This window comes from Chiloscyllium plagiosum, unplaced genomic scaffold (genome assembly GCF_037043375.1).
Source record: "Chiloscyllium plagiosum isolate Xiang-an unplaced genomic scaffold, Cpla_swu_hap1 HiC_scaffold_15, whole genome shotgun sequence".
NCBI classification, from domain to species: Eukaryota; Metazoa; Chordata; class Chondrichthyes; order Orectolobiformes; family Hemiscylliidae; genus Chiloscyllium; species Chiloscyllium plagiosum.
The window spans coordinates 32892833-32908346 of NW_028270153.1; the positions used below are offsets into that span (position 1 = coordinate 32892833).

At 39.7% G+C, this 15514-nt stretch overlaps 1 protein-coding gene across 1 annotated transcript in view; it reads left to right on the forward strand.

Annotated features, from left to right (window-relative positions):
* LOC122560145 (peroxidasin-like) overlaps positions 1 to 15514 on the forward strand; it is a 192835-nt gene that overhangs the window by 68735 nt on the left and 108586 nt on the right. Inside the window, exon 2 of the mRNA XM_043710451.2 lies at positions 9556 to 9627. Within this exon, the coding sequence (XP_043566386.2) occupies positions 9556 to 9627 (72 nt within the window). The remainder of the gene's footprint in view (positions 1 to 9555; positions 9628 to 15514) is intronic.

Sequence of the window (15514 nt, forward strand, 5' to 3'; positions counted from 1 at the left end):
TTCAGAATGTCTATGTTAATCTGCTAAATCCCAAAATTGTGATAGAATTCAGAGGGCTAAGGGCAGCAAGTGTAAATTCCAAGCCTTTAATGCAAAGGTGGTAATTTTGTGTGGTCTGAAATATCACTAATTGGAAACAGAATTGGTCCGAATGACAGCATTAATGTCTGTACAAGTTGTCATAAAGCTGGAGGGGCTGAGTGGCCTATATCTGCTCCTAATTCATATATTCTTCCATCCTCAACTTGCATGCAGCCATACAATCTCTTTGGTATGAATAGGCCATTGTCATTTTGCTAACAGGAGAAAAATGTGCTGCTGCCTATAGCAGATGTGCCAGAATGCTTTGAAACATCCCATACCACCACAGCCAAAGAGGGGCAATAAAACATTGTGCCATAAAGGGGAAAATAAATTCTGGAAAATTCGTTTCTGAACACCTTCAGCAGTCAAAGCCAGTTAGGGTGATCATAGAGATCACGTCTATATTATCTGTCAACCGGTCCGGTTCACACTCTCCGAGGGCACACAAAGTATCAGCACAGAAAGCAGCAATGCATTTCTGAGGTCTGCTGTGTTCTGGAACAAAGAGCTGTACTAAACATCTAGCCTGTACTGCACTTGGCATAATTTGGTCATTCAAGCCTATTTTATCAGTGTGCAAGGTATCCAGTTCTTTCTTGATTGTACACTATTGCTGTAAATGGTTTATAACTGCTCACTTGTTATATTTTTAATGAAATTGGACACAAAGTCCAATTAAAGCCAGTGGAACATATTAAGTTTCTATGACCCGCTTTATTTTTTAGCAGTGCTTAGCTGAGGGGCAAGTTACTGTGTTTTTGCAACACAACCCCTTGTTAGAATGTCTTCCTGAAGATGATAAAACCTGAAATATGGAATCTGCACCAATTTGGATGACTGAGGCTTTTCAACCTACTGGTAGATAAGATTAGAGACAGAGTTTCTGGCTGTCTTTTGAAGGGGAACACAGTATAGTCTCAGTTATTGAAGTTTTGGAAACTTTGGAGTTTAATTGGTTGCCTTTGGCAGATCTTTCAGCAAGGATTAAGATGACATAGTGGAAAATGGAACATTTCCTGTATATGGTAGAAGAAAACATGCCTGCCAGACCATGTATTAAAATGCAGTACTGAATGTTTACAAGGACTTAGAATGTTTGATAGCTGCTCCAAACACCATTAACAAGCTATTTGGGGAAGAAAAAAAAACAAATTTGTGAGCTCTGGATAATTTTACTGCAGCTATTTACACAAACCGGCACCAGATAAGATAAAGCAAAATGGGTCGTTCAGCAGCACTGCAGGAATCACAAAATTTATCTTTGAGCTGCATGCACTATATCCACATGTAACGACTAAACTTATTGTACTGCTCCCTTTTATGCTGTACGTTTTCTTTCTTCATGACCAGTTCTTGTCACCTGGATTGGGTTTTTATACCCTCCTTTTTTTTTTAACCCTCGAGAAAAACTGATGAGAGTGCAAGGGGCTTACCCATTCTGCTCCAAATGCAAACTGCTCAGTGCAGTTTTAAATTGGATGTAGCAAGGCCATCTGCTGGAGTCGTTTCCAGTTTAATAGCACAACCATGGTAACTAAACTAATTTCAACCAATAAAGTAATGGAGTTATTACAATATCCCTGGATTAGACGAAAATAATTGCATCTCATTTCAGTTCATGATTGCTATACTCTGGCTTTACCACCTCAGAATACTGAAAAGGACAAATTGCCCTATCTTTCATCATATTATGCAATATCAACGTATTCAACCTAGAGTTGTCAAATTGTGTTGGAAGTAATATTTATATTTTGAACCCCAGTAAAGATATCTCCGGCTAACTGCCTCTTAAGTTAGGTAAAATCAAGGACTGCAGATGCTGGAAACCAGAGTCTAGATTAGATTGGTGCTGGAAAAGCACAGCAGGTCAGGCAGCATCCGAGGAGCTGATGTAGTCTTTCCCTTTTTAAATCCTTTCGGTTAGACCAACTTCATTTATAAGTGGATTTGGCAGGTAGTGGGTCGTAGTCCTTCCAACAGGATAGCCTTAACAATAAATGCTTTTTTTAAAAAGAACTTATAGTTTTGACAACAGGTGTTTATGCAATATGGATGGCTTCCAGTCATATATCACATCCTGGTTAGTTTATAGCAATGTACAGAAATTGTTTATATCCCAGTGAACCTCTTGTGACATTTCCCACAATAAATCGACTTAGACATTACCAACCTCCCAAAATGCAGTTCTGCTATTAAGAAGTGTATTGAATTTGGCTGGTACTTGTTTTAACCATAAAAAGCTCATTTTAATTCAGGCACTGAGATCATCAAATGGAGGTCAGCTGGGCAAAGTAGGCAGATTAAGATATTTGTCAGTTTCAGGCTGCAGCTCAGCTCAGCAGTTGATGGTCCTTTAGCATCCTTTCACTGGAGTGTTCTAAGTCAATCTCTGTCATGTAGATTTTTTGTAATATTACTTCGAAAAAAAATGGATAACATACTGTTTTATAAGGAGAAGAATGTCTGACCATGTAATGACAAAGAATTGCTATTGTCGTGATTAATTACATATGTATATGGCAAGTTATTGTAATAGGACTGGCTTTGATAACTTATGTTTGTATGTCAATTGTTTGATGCTAAGAACCAGTGAGAAGCCATGTTGATAAGCTGGAGTGGTTCTTTTTAAATTCTTTCTGGATTAGTAAGTATGGTCCAGTGATGAGAGATTATCTCCAAAATTAGAGCAAACTGCACATGTGTATAAAACTGTATCCCTCTGAATAAGTATTATCCATGTGTGCGATACATAACAGGATTGAGAAATTAACTCTGAAATATTATCAGCTTTGACAGAGTAATGAGACAACAGATGAAGATGGATGAAGGGCAAATAGAAAACAGTGGTCAGGAAGCATATTAGATTACATTAGATTAGATTAGATTCCCTACTGTATGGAAACAGGCCCTTCGGCCCAACAAGTCCACACCGACCCTCTGAAGAGTAACCCACCCCAACCCTATATTTACCCTCTGCCTAATGCACCTAACACTACAGACAATTTAGCATGGCCAATTCACCTGATGTGCACCTGATCTTTTGGATTGTGGGGGGAAACCGGAGTACCGGAGGAAACCCACGCAGACATGGGAAGAATGTGCAAACTCCACACAGACAGCTGCCCGAGGCTGGAATTGAACCCAGGTCCCTGGTGTTGTGACGCATCAGTGTTAACCACTGAGCCACCATGCCACCCCTTTTAGATTCACTACAGTGTGGAAACAGGCCCTTCAGCCCAACAAGTCCACACCGATTCTCCAAACAGCAACCCACCCAGATCCATTCCCCTACATTCACCCCTGACTAATGCACCTGACACTACAGGCAATTTAGCATGGCCAATTCACCTAACCTGCACCTCTTTGGACTATGGGAGGAAACCGGAGCACCTGGAGGAAACCCACGCAGATACAGGGAGAATATGCAAACTCCACACAGACAGTTGCCCGAGGCGGGAATTGAACACGGGTCCCTGGTACTGGGAGGCAGCAATGCTAATCACTGAGCCACCATGCCGCATCATTGCATGGAGAAGAGTTGAGAGTTGAAGTGAGATTCTACAGACCAGATTCTGTTGGGTATGGTAATAAGGAGGCAGTATTGGCATTTGGGAAAGATAAGACCAAGTGGCTCCTTTATGTGAATGTATTTTGTGACTACATGGAGCAATGGAAATCTGATGGACTTGTGAATTTTTTTAAAATGGTTTATTTTAAAGAATGTGGATGATGTTGATTTTGGTAACTTATCCATCCATCATTGCCTTGACAAAGAGTTGAGTTGTCACCTTTTTGGTCCACTCCAATCTTGGTGTTGTCTGGGTGTTAGGTAGTGAATTCTAGAATATTGACCAGCAACAAAGAAGGAAAAGGCTGATAAAGGGTTTTCAGGGTGATGTATCACTTGCAGTTCCATGATATTACTACTCATTGGGCTGGATTTTACATTCCCTGAACAACACGTTTGAAGGCAGGGGTCATGAAATACCCATTGTTAGCCCTTTGTCCACCCACCTACCTGGGCTGAGTGATGGATGGTCTCCCTACTCTTGGGACAAAGGAGTCCTTAAGTGGCTAATTAAGTCAGTCAGGGACTAAGTTTAGAGGAGATGTGAGGGACAAGTTTTTTTTAAACAGGTTGGTAAATGCCTGGAATGCACTGCCAGAGGAGGTGGTGGGGGTGGATACAATAGCAATGTTTGAGGCATTTTGACAGATACATGAATAGGCAGGGAATAGAGGAATACAGACCATTTAGAGGCAAAAGTTATTTAGTGTAGAAAGGCATCATTTGTTGGCACAGTGTTGGTGGACTGAAGGGCTTGTTCCTGTGCTATACTGTTCTTTGCATCTTTGTATTCTTTTAAGTGCCGGTTAATGGCCTCATTCCAACTCCACGCTTTTGAAGTAGGTTTATTGGCTGTTGGCTATATATTGGTGATAAATGAAATGCATATTGAATTCACCTGGGGAAGCACTGATCGTTTGAACTGTCATGTTCTGAAATGGTGATGAATTTTTACAGTCCATCCATCAATGTCACTTGTAGTACTTTTACACTGTGAACTGCCTATTCGTTTTAGTGTTGGGAAGCTGTGATTTTTTTCATAGCTTCCATCATGCCCAAATGTAAAATGGGCTGATTTCTTCTCTACCTGTGTGGGTGCTTTTGGGTTGTTGCTTGGCAGCAAAACTTAAAGGCAACAGGAGAGTCCATGCAGGAAAATGGTGAATTTTAATCCCATTCTTGATGTGAGCATTGTGGATCGTGGAGCATTTGCGTAGATCAGAATACGAGCCCTTATCATCGACCTCTGTCCTAATGCTGTGACGACAATGATGTAGCTAGTCCAGTTGGTTCCAACAAATTCAATTCTTGGACATACAACTCCATTTATAACTAAAGTGGAATCAGTCTAATTGCTGTATTTTTTTTAAATTGATGGTTAGCCCTGTCTGAATATCTGATTGTTTTGAGCATGTAATATAATGCCCTCTACACAGTCACCAATTTATTGGCTATTTATCGGGCAGGAGACTAGGGATATCACATCTGAGCCCAAGTCTGAGTGCAATCCAAAGACCTCTGGGGTAAATCAAGGAAACTCTATTCCTAATTTTTCTTTTTCATTTACTGTACTTTCTCATGCCCTCCCCTCCCCCAAAAGAAGAAAAACATATTCTTGCATGCAGTTGATTTTATTATCTGATATCATTTATCTTCAGTACAGCCAGTGAATTCGATATACGGTGTACTGACTTGGCAACTCATTAGGTAAACATAACTCTGTGAACCATTATGATAATTTGCATTATTTAATTAACTGTATTCCATTTGTGAATCAATCTGCAAACTAAAAGAACAAAATAATAATTTACAATTTTGTTTCCAGTTGTCATTCTCGTGGGATAAATAGAATACCACAAAGTGTTGGTGAAATATTATACGTGAAAGAACATTTTAAAATCAGAACTGTCATTCATACAATAGGATCTTTCTTTGCTGCAATATATAATCTCTAATAAGAGCCAGCTGCCTGTTCCACATATTGGAGAATTCAATATAAATGAGTTCATTCCTTTGCTGGCTTCATATCTGCCTACACATCAACTTAAATCCTTGTGCTCATTTGCAAAACACCCCATGGTCTTGGCCAAACCTATCTTTTCCACCTCACTCAGCTTCATGTTTCTGAATGTGTTCTTCACTCATTTGATTTATGACTCATAGAGTCAAGGTCATAGAGTCATAGAGATATACAGCATGGAAACAGACACTTTGGTCCAACTCGTCCATGCTGACCAGATATCCCAACCCAGTCTAGTCCCATTTGCCAGCACCCAGCCCATATCTGTCCAAACCCTTACTATTCATATAATCATCCAGATGCCTTTCAAATGCGGCAATTGTGCCAGCCTCCACCACTTCCTCTGGCTGCTCATTCCATACCTACACCACCCTCTGTGTGAAAAAGTTGCTCTTTTGGTCCCTTTTATATCTTTCTTCTCTTTTGCTTAATCTTTTCTTGATGCTGCCATTGCCAGTTGGGGATTGCCTTCTCCAAGTACCCTAACCAGCTCTGAAAACACACAATTCTGGAATTCACAGCCACACAGGTGGAGTCAAACATTTTGAGTCTAAATGACCTTTCATCAGAGCTACTAAAAGTATCAAAGAATCAAAATGATACAGCAAAGAAGGCCATTCAGCCCATTATAACTGTGCTAGCTTTTTGATTTTAACTATCCAGTTAGTCTAATTTACTTGCTGTTACCTTTATGTTTTTCCTTGCAAATATTTGTTCAATTTCCTTTTGAGAATTTTTTTGTTGAATCTGCTTCCATCTTTTAGATATTGCATTCCAGAGATCTCAACACTGTACTAAAAACATTCTTACTCTGAGTATTTGGCAGTCGACTTAAATTTACCTCCTTTGGTTACTAAACCTTCTGCTATTGAATGTACTTCATCAAAACTACTATTCCAACAAACACCTAACCAGAATTTAATAAGGATTTAGTACCGCTTCCTTGCTTTTCTTAGCTGTGCTTTGGTAATAAGTCACGGATTCAAATGCTTTTTAACAGCCTTCTCAATGTGCTCTGCCACCGTCAAAGATTTCTGTGTATACTCCTTCAGGTCTGTTTATGTATTTCCTTTAGGATTGTCCAAATATATTGCCCCGCATTCTTCCTAACAAAAATAATCACTTCACATTTCTCTGCGCTAAATGTTTTCTACCTTGTGTTTTACCTATTGAACTAGTCTATACGTCTAATGAAGTCTTTGCTATTCTCTTCATTGCTGGTTACATTTGTGACTTGTCATTTGTCAACTTGAAGTTATGTTCAGTACATCCAAGTCTATATTATTTAGCAAATACAGGTAGTTCTTTAATGCAATGGTTGCATTCTTGTGTTATAGAAAAATTGCTCTTTAGAAACCGTGCTTAAAGTGTTGGTGATGTAATCACATTACAGCCAATACACGTTGTAAAAGTTTGTGCTTTAAAAACAAGCCCCCCCCCCTTCATCAAATGCATTATAGCAAATTTGCACTAACGAAATGCACATTATAGCAGAATGACCTTTACTTATCAAGGGAATTTTATTCACCATTATTTTATCTATGCAATGTCAGCTATTATGCACTGGACCAGACCAGACCCCCTCAAAATATTTTTAGAAGGTAGCCTAGACCCTAACTTTTTCTTATTTTAAAGATAGATGTGAATGTGTGTTCCAGGTGCGATGCAACTGGTCAAATTCCTTGACATTAAGCAAAATACAATTTATTTAAACACTATAGTTAAGATACAAACAAAAGAGAGAGGAATTTAGAATAACTTAACTATTGGAAAACTTACCGAATAATAGGTGCAGGGCCTATCACTAACTAACTGTTCCAATATAGTAATATCCCATAAGCGCACACCTTGGCAAAAAGGTAAATTCAGACACAGATTCTTATATGCAGTTCTCCAATCCAGCAGAAACAACATCAAGAGAGATTTCGGAGAAAGCAGTTAGGAATAATTTCCTGGAGCTGTAACTCTTGTGGGACCTCAAACAGCTTCTGACTGCTACAGCTTTTAAAAAAAAAACTAGAGCGCTTCGGCTGTGAGATCAGGCCACTCCCTTTCCATTGTTACAACTGCTTTTCTAAAAAAACCCAGAGGCCTCCTAAGTTATTTACTTTGGGCTGTTTTCAGTAGCTAGTTTGGCACCTCTGCATTTACAACCTCTCTTTTAAAAAAAATTCAGGACAAAATAATCTTTTTAAAGTAAAATCACCACAAAGCACAGAAGTGAGAACAAGTAAACCAGCATCCACTGATCCCAGAGCCATTTTTAAAAGAAATGAAGGACACAAGTCAACACTAGTGAGGAATTGGAGGAAGATGATGTGACTAATTATCTCCAAGGGACAGCAAAAATAATGAAAGATAGTTTAAACTTTGTCACAAAAATATTATGACTTTATATTGGACTATTTCACTGTGTTGAGTAGGATGAATAATACTGAGTCCGTGGGAGAGTGTCTTAATATTGAGTGTCTACAGCATAGAAGGTAATCTCGGTAAATGATTGTGCTGAAGATGGAGGTTGCAATTCTGTCTGGATGCGAGCATAGAATGTGGATTTAGCCTAAGAGAATGTGGACTACTAGTCAGTACCCAACATGGTACATTACAGAAAAGTAGAAGAAAATGAGAAAAGCCATGAAGGTTTTGAGTTGGAGAAAATAAATGCTGGTCCAGCCCACAACCCATGAGTGAATTTAAAAAAGATTTGCATGCAGGATTCTGGATTCATTCATCCAAGATTAATCTTTATTCCATTAATCATTATTCCATTTGCTATGCATAGCTAAATTATAAACCCATCTATTTTGAATACATTCATGCATCATCCATGTTGCCCGTAGTAGCTTTAGACACGTGATGAGCACAAATGACCTTTAGTGTTTCTCTTTTACGGATTTCTCCAGCCCATATTAGTGATTCATTTGGCGAACTTGAAAGATAATTGACCTCTTCTGGAAAGATGAAATTGATTTCATAACAGCTTGTTAGTAATGTTGGTATTGAAATCACTATTATAGTGTATCGAGATTTTGATTGTAAATCTGTTGACTGCTGTGGTTGAACTGGGAACATATCTTGCCTCTAAGTCAGAAGATTTAGAGGTTGAAGTCCCATTTCAACACTTAAACACACAAATGAAGGCTGATGCTCTATTATTTCACTGAAGGAGTGCTGCTTTCTCAGACGTGTTGTCATTAAGGTAAATGAAATAATGATACTATTTTGAAGAAATGTGGAAGGCAATGGCCTAGTGATATTTGTTGTTGTGGTCTATTATTCCAGAAACTCAGTTAATGTTCTGAGGACTTGGGTTCAAATTTGTCATGTCAGAGAGTGGAATTTGAATTCAACAAGAATCTGGAATTAAGGGTGCAATGATAACCATTAAATCATTGTTGATTGTTGGGAAAACCAATCTGGTTTGCTCAAGTCCTTTAAGGAAGGAAATTCCCATCCTTACCTGGTCTGTGGGTCGGACCCAGACCCACAGCAATATGGTTTACTCTTAACTGCCCCCTGGGCAATTATGGATGGGCAATAAATGCTGGTCCAGCCCACATCCCATGAGTGAATTTAAAAAAGATTTGCATGCAGGATTCTGGATTCATTCATCCAAGATTAATCTTTATTGTGAAAAGCTGAAGATTCTGAACAGATTCCTAAAGGTGCCACTTGTCATATCCTACTAATCATAGGACAGTTTTTGTCTTCACCCTCTGTCCTTTATCTCTCAACTAATTACTTGCCATTGCTCCAATACCACATGCTTTTCCAAATATTTTCTCAATGGCCAAAATGTGGCTGAATTTTCACAAATTAAACTTAAAAATACACTTCTTCATTCATTTAAAGTAAACAATGCATTGTTTTTCATTTATTGCAGGGATCTACGGTTCAATCGTATTAAAGAAATTCGTCCAGCTGCCTTCAAGCGACTGAGGAATCTGAACACTTTGTAAGTTGAAAAATGTCTTGTTTTCCACAACACACTTATTCTCTCCATGTAGGCTGACATTAGAGTTTGTAACATGGGAACTTAAGTTGGCAATTAAACCATCCTGAGTGCTCTGTGTACATGGGATTGGTTCCAAGATGAGCTCAATGCAAAATCATAATGTGGCATTTAATGTCCTAGCAGAGTTTGGATTGTCTTCTGACTGGTGAGGGGGCGCCATTTAGTAGCAGTTGTCCACATGACAGTGAGACTAGCAGCTTTGAAATGTTAATAGGATTGGAAATGCTGTTCCTTTTTGACAAGCTTTTCTTTAAACAACTAGTGAATTTGGTTTGAGTTATCTGGTTTCAGTAATTACTATCTCTGTGGCCTTTTCGAAGTTAATATTATACAAGTATCAACTGACCTAGAGAGAGTACCCAAATAGTACCATGTGAAACAGTCACGGTTATCGTTCCTTGCTTTGACCTGTAGGGTTGAACTATTATAATGATAGTTAGACATTCTTCTGCGATGAGTTGTTCTAAAGTAGCTGCTTAGAAAACATTATCCTTGGCAATTCCGCAAAAAAATCCTTATTAAAGCACTTCTGTCCAAACAATGTTGCTGCTGTTTATCAAATCAAATGTTTGCATTTCCAATGGAATGGATGCCATCTTGCACTGACTGGAAGTTGATTGAAGAAGTTTCCTGGGAATAAAAGCAGCCAACTTTTTTTTTGTCACTTCTTTATTCCTCACAGTTGTGTGTAGTTTCTCTCAGACTGTTCAAACAATTGCACATTAATTTAGGCCCATCATTTATTTGTTATGGTGCGAGATGTCTCTTATTCTGCATTTCTTTTCATCCTGAGCTAGATAGCTGCTAGGAAACTTGCAACAGTAGCCCACTATGCCGCCATACCTTGCATCATTACCAGTACCAGATTCAGAGACTTTGATCATACAATCCCTGCAGTGTGGAAGTAGGCCATTCAGCCCGTCAAGTTCACACCCACCCTCCAAAGTGCATCCCACCCAGACCAACTCCCCTCCCCCCCCCATCCCTGTTAACCTACATTTCCCATGGCTAATCTACCTAGACACTTATAGGCCAATTCACCTAATCTGCATATAGATTCACAGAGTTATAGAGATGTACAGCATGGAAACAGACCCTTCGGTCCAACTAGTCCATGCCAACAAAATATCCCTACCCAATCTAGTCCCATCTGCCAGCACCAGGCCCATATCCCTCCAAACCCTTCCTATTCATATACCCATCCAAATGCCTTTTAAATGTTGCAATTATACTAGTCTCCACCACTTCCTCTGGTAGCTCATTCCATACATGTACCACCCTCTGCATGAAAACGTTGCCCCTTTAGGTCTCTTTTATATCTTTCCCCTCTCACCTTAAACCTATTCCCTCTAATTCTGGACTCCCCAACCCCAGGGAAAAGACTTTGTCTACTTATTCTATCCATGCCCCTCATAATTTTGTAGATACCATAAGACCATAAGACATAGGAGCAGAAGTAAGGCCATTCTGCCCATCGAGTCCACTCCGCCATTCAATCATGGCTGATGGGCATTTCAACTCCACTTACCCGCATTCTCCCCATAGCCCTTAAATTCTTGATGTCACAAGGAATTATCAATTTCTGCCTTGAAGACATTTAGCGTCCTAGCCTCCACTGCACTCTGTGACAATGAATTCCACAGGCCCACCACTCTCTGGCTGAAGACATGTCTCCGCATTTCTGTTCTGAATTTACCCCCTCTAATTCTAAGGCTGTGTCCACGGGTCCTAGTCTCCTCGCCTAACGGAAACACTTTCCTAGAGTCCACCCTCTCCAAGCCATGTATTATCTTGTAATACATGGAGAATGTGCCAACATTTGCCTGAGGGTGGAATTGAACCCAGGTTCCTTGATGCTGTGAGGCTGCAGTTTTAATCATTGAGCCACCATGCTGCCCCTTGGAGTAAGACAACTAATCCTGTGATCAAGACTCCATGGTAATACATGTTCTGCCATTAGTGATTGATTAGCCATTTAGCCATCTAAAATGCCCATTTTTAAATCAATCCATTAATGTTAAACATTTTTGATACTTTTCAAACTTTAACAAAATGAAAGTGAACAGATGGACCTAATATACCAGAATTTTAAAAGCATTATTGAAATTTAAAAGGAAAGAGTAAATTTGTGCATGTACTCTCTCAAAACAGAACCTCAGTTGTCAGAAAAAACATATATCAGCAATTCATCATGTGGTAATCACCATGTAATTTTTGTTATGGGTCACGATTAATTTATTGTTTCCCCATCTAAAGAATCTAATCCTGCTCTGTTTTGGATTGCAACTCTGTTGCAAGTCATTTAATTGTCATGTCTTGATTCTTGCTTTTCACCCCTCGAACCCAGTGCAGCTGGACAACAGGGGAGAACAGTTCGAGGGTGATAGATGGTTAACTGTGACATAGGCTAAATACTGAAAAAAATAAGGAAGGATGGTGTACCACAGACACAGTCATGAACTTGTCACTTATGGTTTTTATTGGGACAAACATATTCAATAATCTTCTGGTTTTTTTTGTCCACTTCAGTGTTATTAGTATTATTGAGGTCTCCAGTCTCTTTTGGTGTAGAATGGCTGCATGGCTGCATATTGCTATGTTTTTAATTTGCTTCAGCTTTTATTTTGCTGGAAGAGAACCCAATGTTTTGATTTATGTTTATTTAACAGTTCAAATTCCTATTTCTAGTGTGCCAAACTCATCAGAAGCAGTAGGGTGTTGGTTCATTCACTCAAATTCCTCAACATCCTTTGTTTTGGCACACAGTAGGGCTCCAAAACAGAAGGGAATTACTGGTCTAAAAAGGAAATGGCCCAGCAGTATCTTTTATAAACTTGATGAGTAAAACCCCTTGAACGCACACAGATTTTCTGTTTTCAACAGCTTTTATAATATAGACATTAATTTTACCTTGGGGTTAATTATGATAGTATAAGTGGCATGTCCAAGTCGATAGCCATGTATTTACTTGAAAAAATGTACAAATAAGCGTAGGCCACTCAGCCGTTTTGAGTCTGCTCCACTATCTATCTGAATTAACGTCAACTCTACATTTCTCGATATGCTCAATAATCTTCTACCCCTTGGAAATTAAGAATCTAACTCTGCCTTAAAAATATCAAAAAGATTCTACATCTGCCTTTTGAGAAAGGGGATTCCAATGAGAGACAACCCTCTGAGGGGATTTTTCTTTTTCTTCTTCTTGCTCTTAAATGGGCGACCACTTTATTTTTAAACTATGACCTAGATTCTCCCACAAAAGGAAAAATCCTATCCACATCCATACAGTCAAGTCCCCTCAGGATCTTGTATGTTTCAATTAACTCACCTCTGACTATTCTAAACTCCGGCCAACACAGAGCTGGCTTGCTGAGTCTTTCTCCATAAGGTCATCTGCTTATTCCAGGTACCAGCAAAGTTGCGCTAGTGGTGCTACTTTTTAATTTGCAGTCTTTTAACAGAAACTGGTCAAAGATGGATATTCTGTTGCTAATGTGGGGTGGTTTAAGATAGTTTTAGAACTTTTTTTTATTTAGGCTAGAATAGAGGATTAAAATGATGTCTATATCTGTGACCTAATCTCAATTCTGATGACAGCAAGCTTTGGCTTGGGTATTCAAGGTTATAGGGTGTCCAAATTGTTTTACTGGGAAGAAGGGTTTTAACGCCTATAAAACCTTTCACAGCAACCAAGGTATCTATGCTGAGGGTCCAAAGTTCCACAAACATCTTGGGAATGTCAGGTTTTGTAGACTGTTAGGATTTAATCCATTTATTTAGTTTCAAGATAACATGATGTTTGGGAGTGCAAAGGATTGACAACAGTATTTTTACCTGAATACAAAACCCTTGTGACTCATGTTGCCAAAGTGATGAACTTTGAGTGGCCAGCCCATAGGGAGGTGATTTTCTTAAAAAAGCACTGAACCTCACAGACAGTGTCTGTCAATCTGATCCTTGTGGGCCCCTCCCTAATGGCATTGTGGGTCAACCCACAGAGGTGGACTGTAGCAGTTCAAGCAGGCAGTTCACCACTACCTTCTCAAGGGCAACCAGGAACAGGCAATAAAAGATGGCCAGCCAGTGACGCCCATATCCCACAGGTTAATTAAAAAATATCTGAGAGCAAGCTTGACCTGAGAATTCGACACAGCAAATCTGTGGTTCACCATGCAAGAATGCAGGTGGGAGGCTGTATTCAGATTTAAGTGTCAGCATTCAGAAATTAAACAGGATTGGAAGATTCAACTAGCTTTAGCCAGAGTGAGGAATGTTGGTGATTTTCTCATGTTGGCCTAATATACTGCCAAGAAATGCTGTTGACTAGGTTGAGATAACCTGGCTGGTTTTGCGTTGGGTCTCTGGCTGAGGGACCAAATCAATTAGATCCTGCTGCCAGCCTTCCAGCTGAGTACTTCATATGGAGCAACCTTCCTGAGCCAGATCTACCAGCTGGCATTTCATCAAAGAATGGGAAACATGAGAAATTACTAACCAGTTCCTTGTGGTATATGTCATCGATCAAATGACAGGCTTTGAGCTACCGTGATGAGAGTGATCCCTTTTCAGAGCATGCCCCGCTATCACAGTACTTCAGCACATGGAGAGACACAAAAATGCAACTGAGAATTCCCTCTGCAGACTAATCGCTGTAAACTCAGTCAATTCAAAGGCTACCACCTGGTTTTGGGGATTTGCATTTGCCAGATAAATAAACCTGTGCTAGACTTAGTCTTGGGTAATAGAGGTGAGAGGTCAGTGTCTCAGCCATAGGGGTGATAAGTTCCCTGATGTTTTTGAAAAATGTGGTTTTAAGGTTTCAATTTGTGTGCTGGGTCTGCAAGAAAGCAGTTGTTGCTTATTGAGTAATGAAATATTAATATAGAGACCTCTGAAAAGTTACAATTATGGCTTTAACATTAGTTGATCTCACTGGGATGTGATTTCACAACATGTTTGAAAAAAAATGCTTCATGTGTTGAGGAATTTTTAACCATCATGTGCCATCTGCAGGAATTTTGTTTTTGTTTTGCTCTCCCCATTCTGTTACTTCACATCTGTCTAGCCCTGAAGTTTGTTGATGGCAATTGAATTTTGGTTGTTTTTTATTGTCATACGTACCGAGGTACAGTGGAAAGCTTTGTTTATGAGCAGTATAAGCAGATCACAGTAAGCAAGGATGTACAGATCAGAACAACTTTAGACAGAGGCATCCAGGTTCAACTGCATGGGGTGTGTGCTGGGTGAGATCAGCATTAGCAGGATAAGCATTATTTGAGGCTAAAGAGTCTATTCATCAGTCTAATAATGGCCGGGAAGAAGCAGTTTCTGAAACTGCTGGTGCTTGTGTTCAGGTTTCTGGCATCTTCCTGATAGAAGAGGTTGTAGGAGATCATTACTGGGGTGCGATGAGCTTTTCTCTGGCAGTGAGCCAAGTAAATGGACTCCATGGATGGAAAGTTGTCTTGTCCATCTGGACTGTGCACACCACATCTGTAGTTTCTTATGGTCCTGGACAGAGCAGTTACCATACCATGTCATTATGCACCTGTACAGTATGCTCTCCATGATGCATCTGTAGAAGTTGGTGAAGGTCCTTATGGACATGCCAAATTTCCTGAGCCATCTGAGGAGGAAGAGGCGTTATTGTGCTGCCTTGACTGTCTCATCTACGTGGGACGTCCAGGACAGGTCCTCGGTTATCACCACTCCGAGGAACTTGACGCTTTCCACCCTCTCAACCTTTATTCTGTTGGTGTAGATGGGGGGCGTGTTCTTCTCCTTTCTTTCTGAAGTCAAGGATTAGTTCCTTAGTTTTGCCAACGTT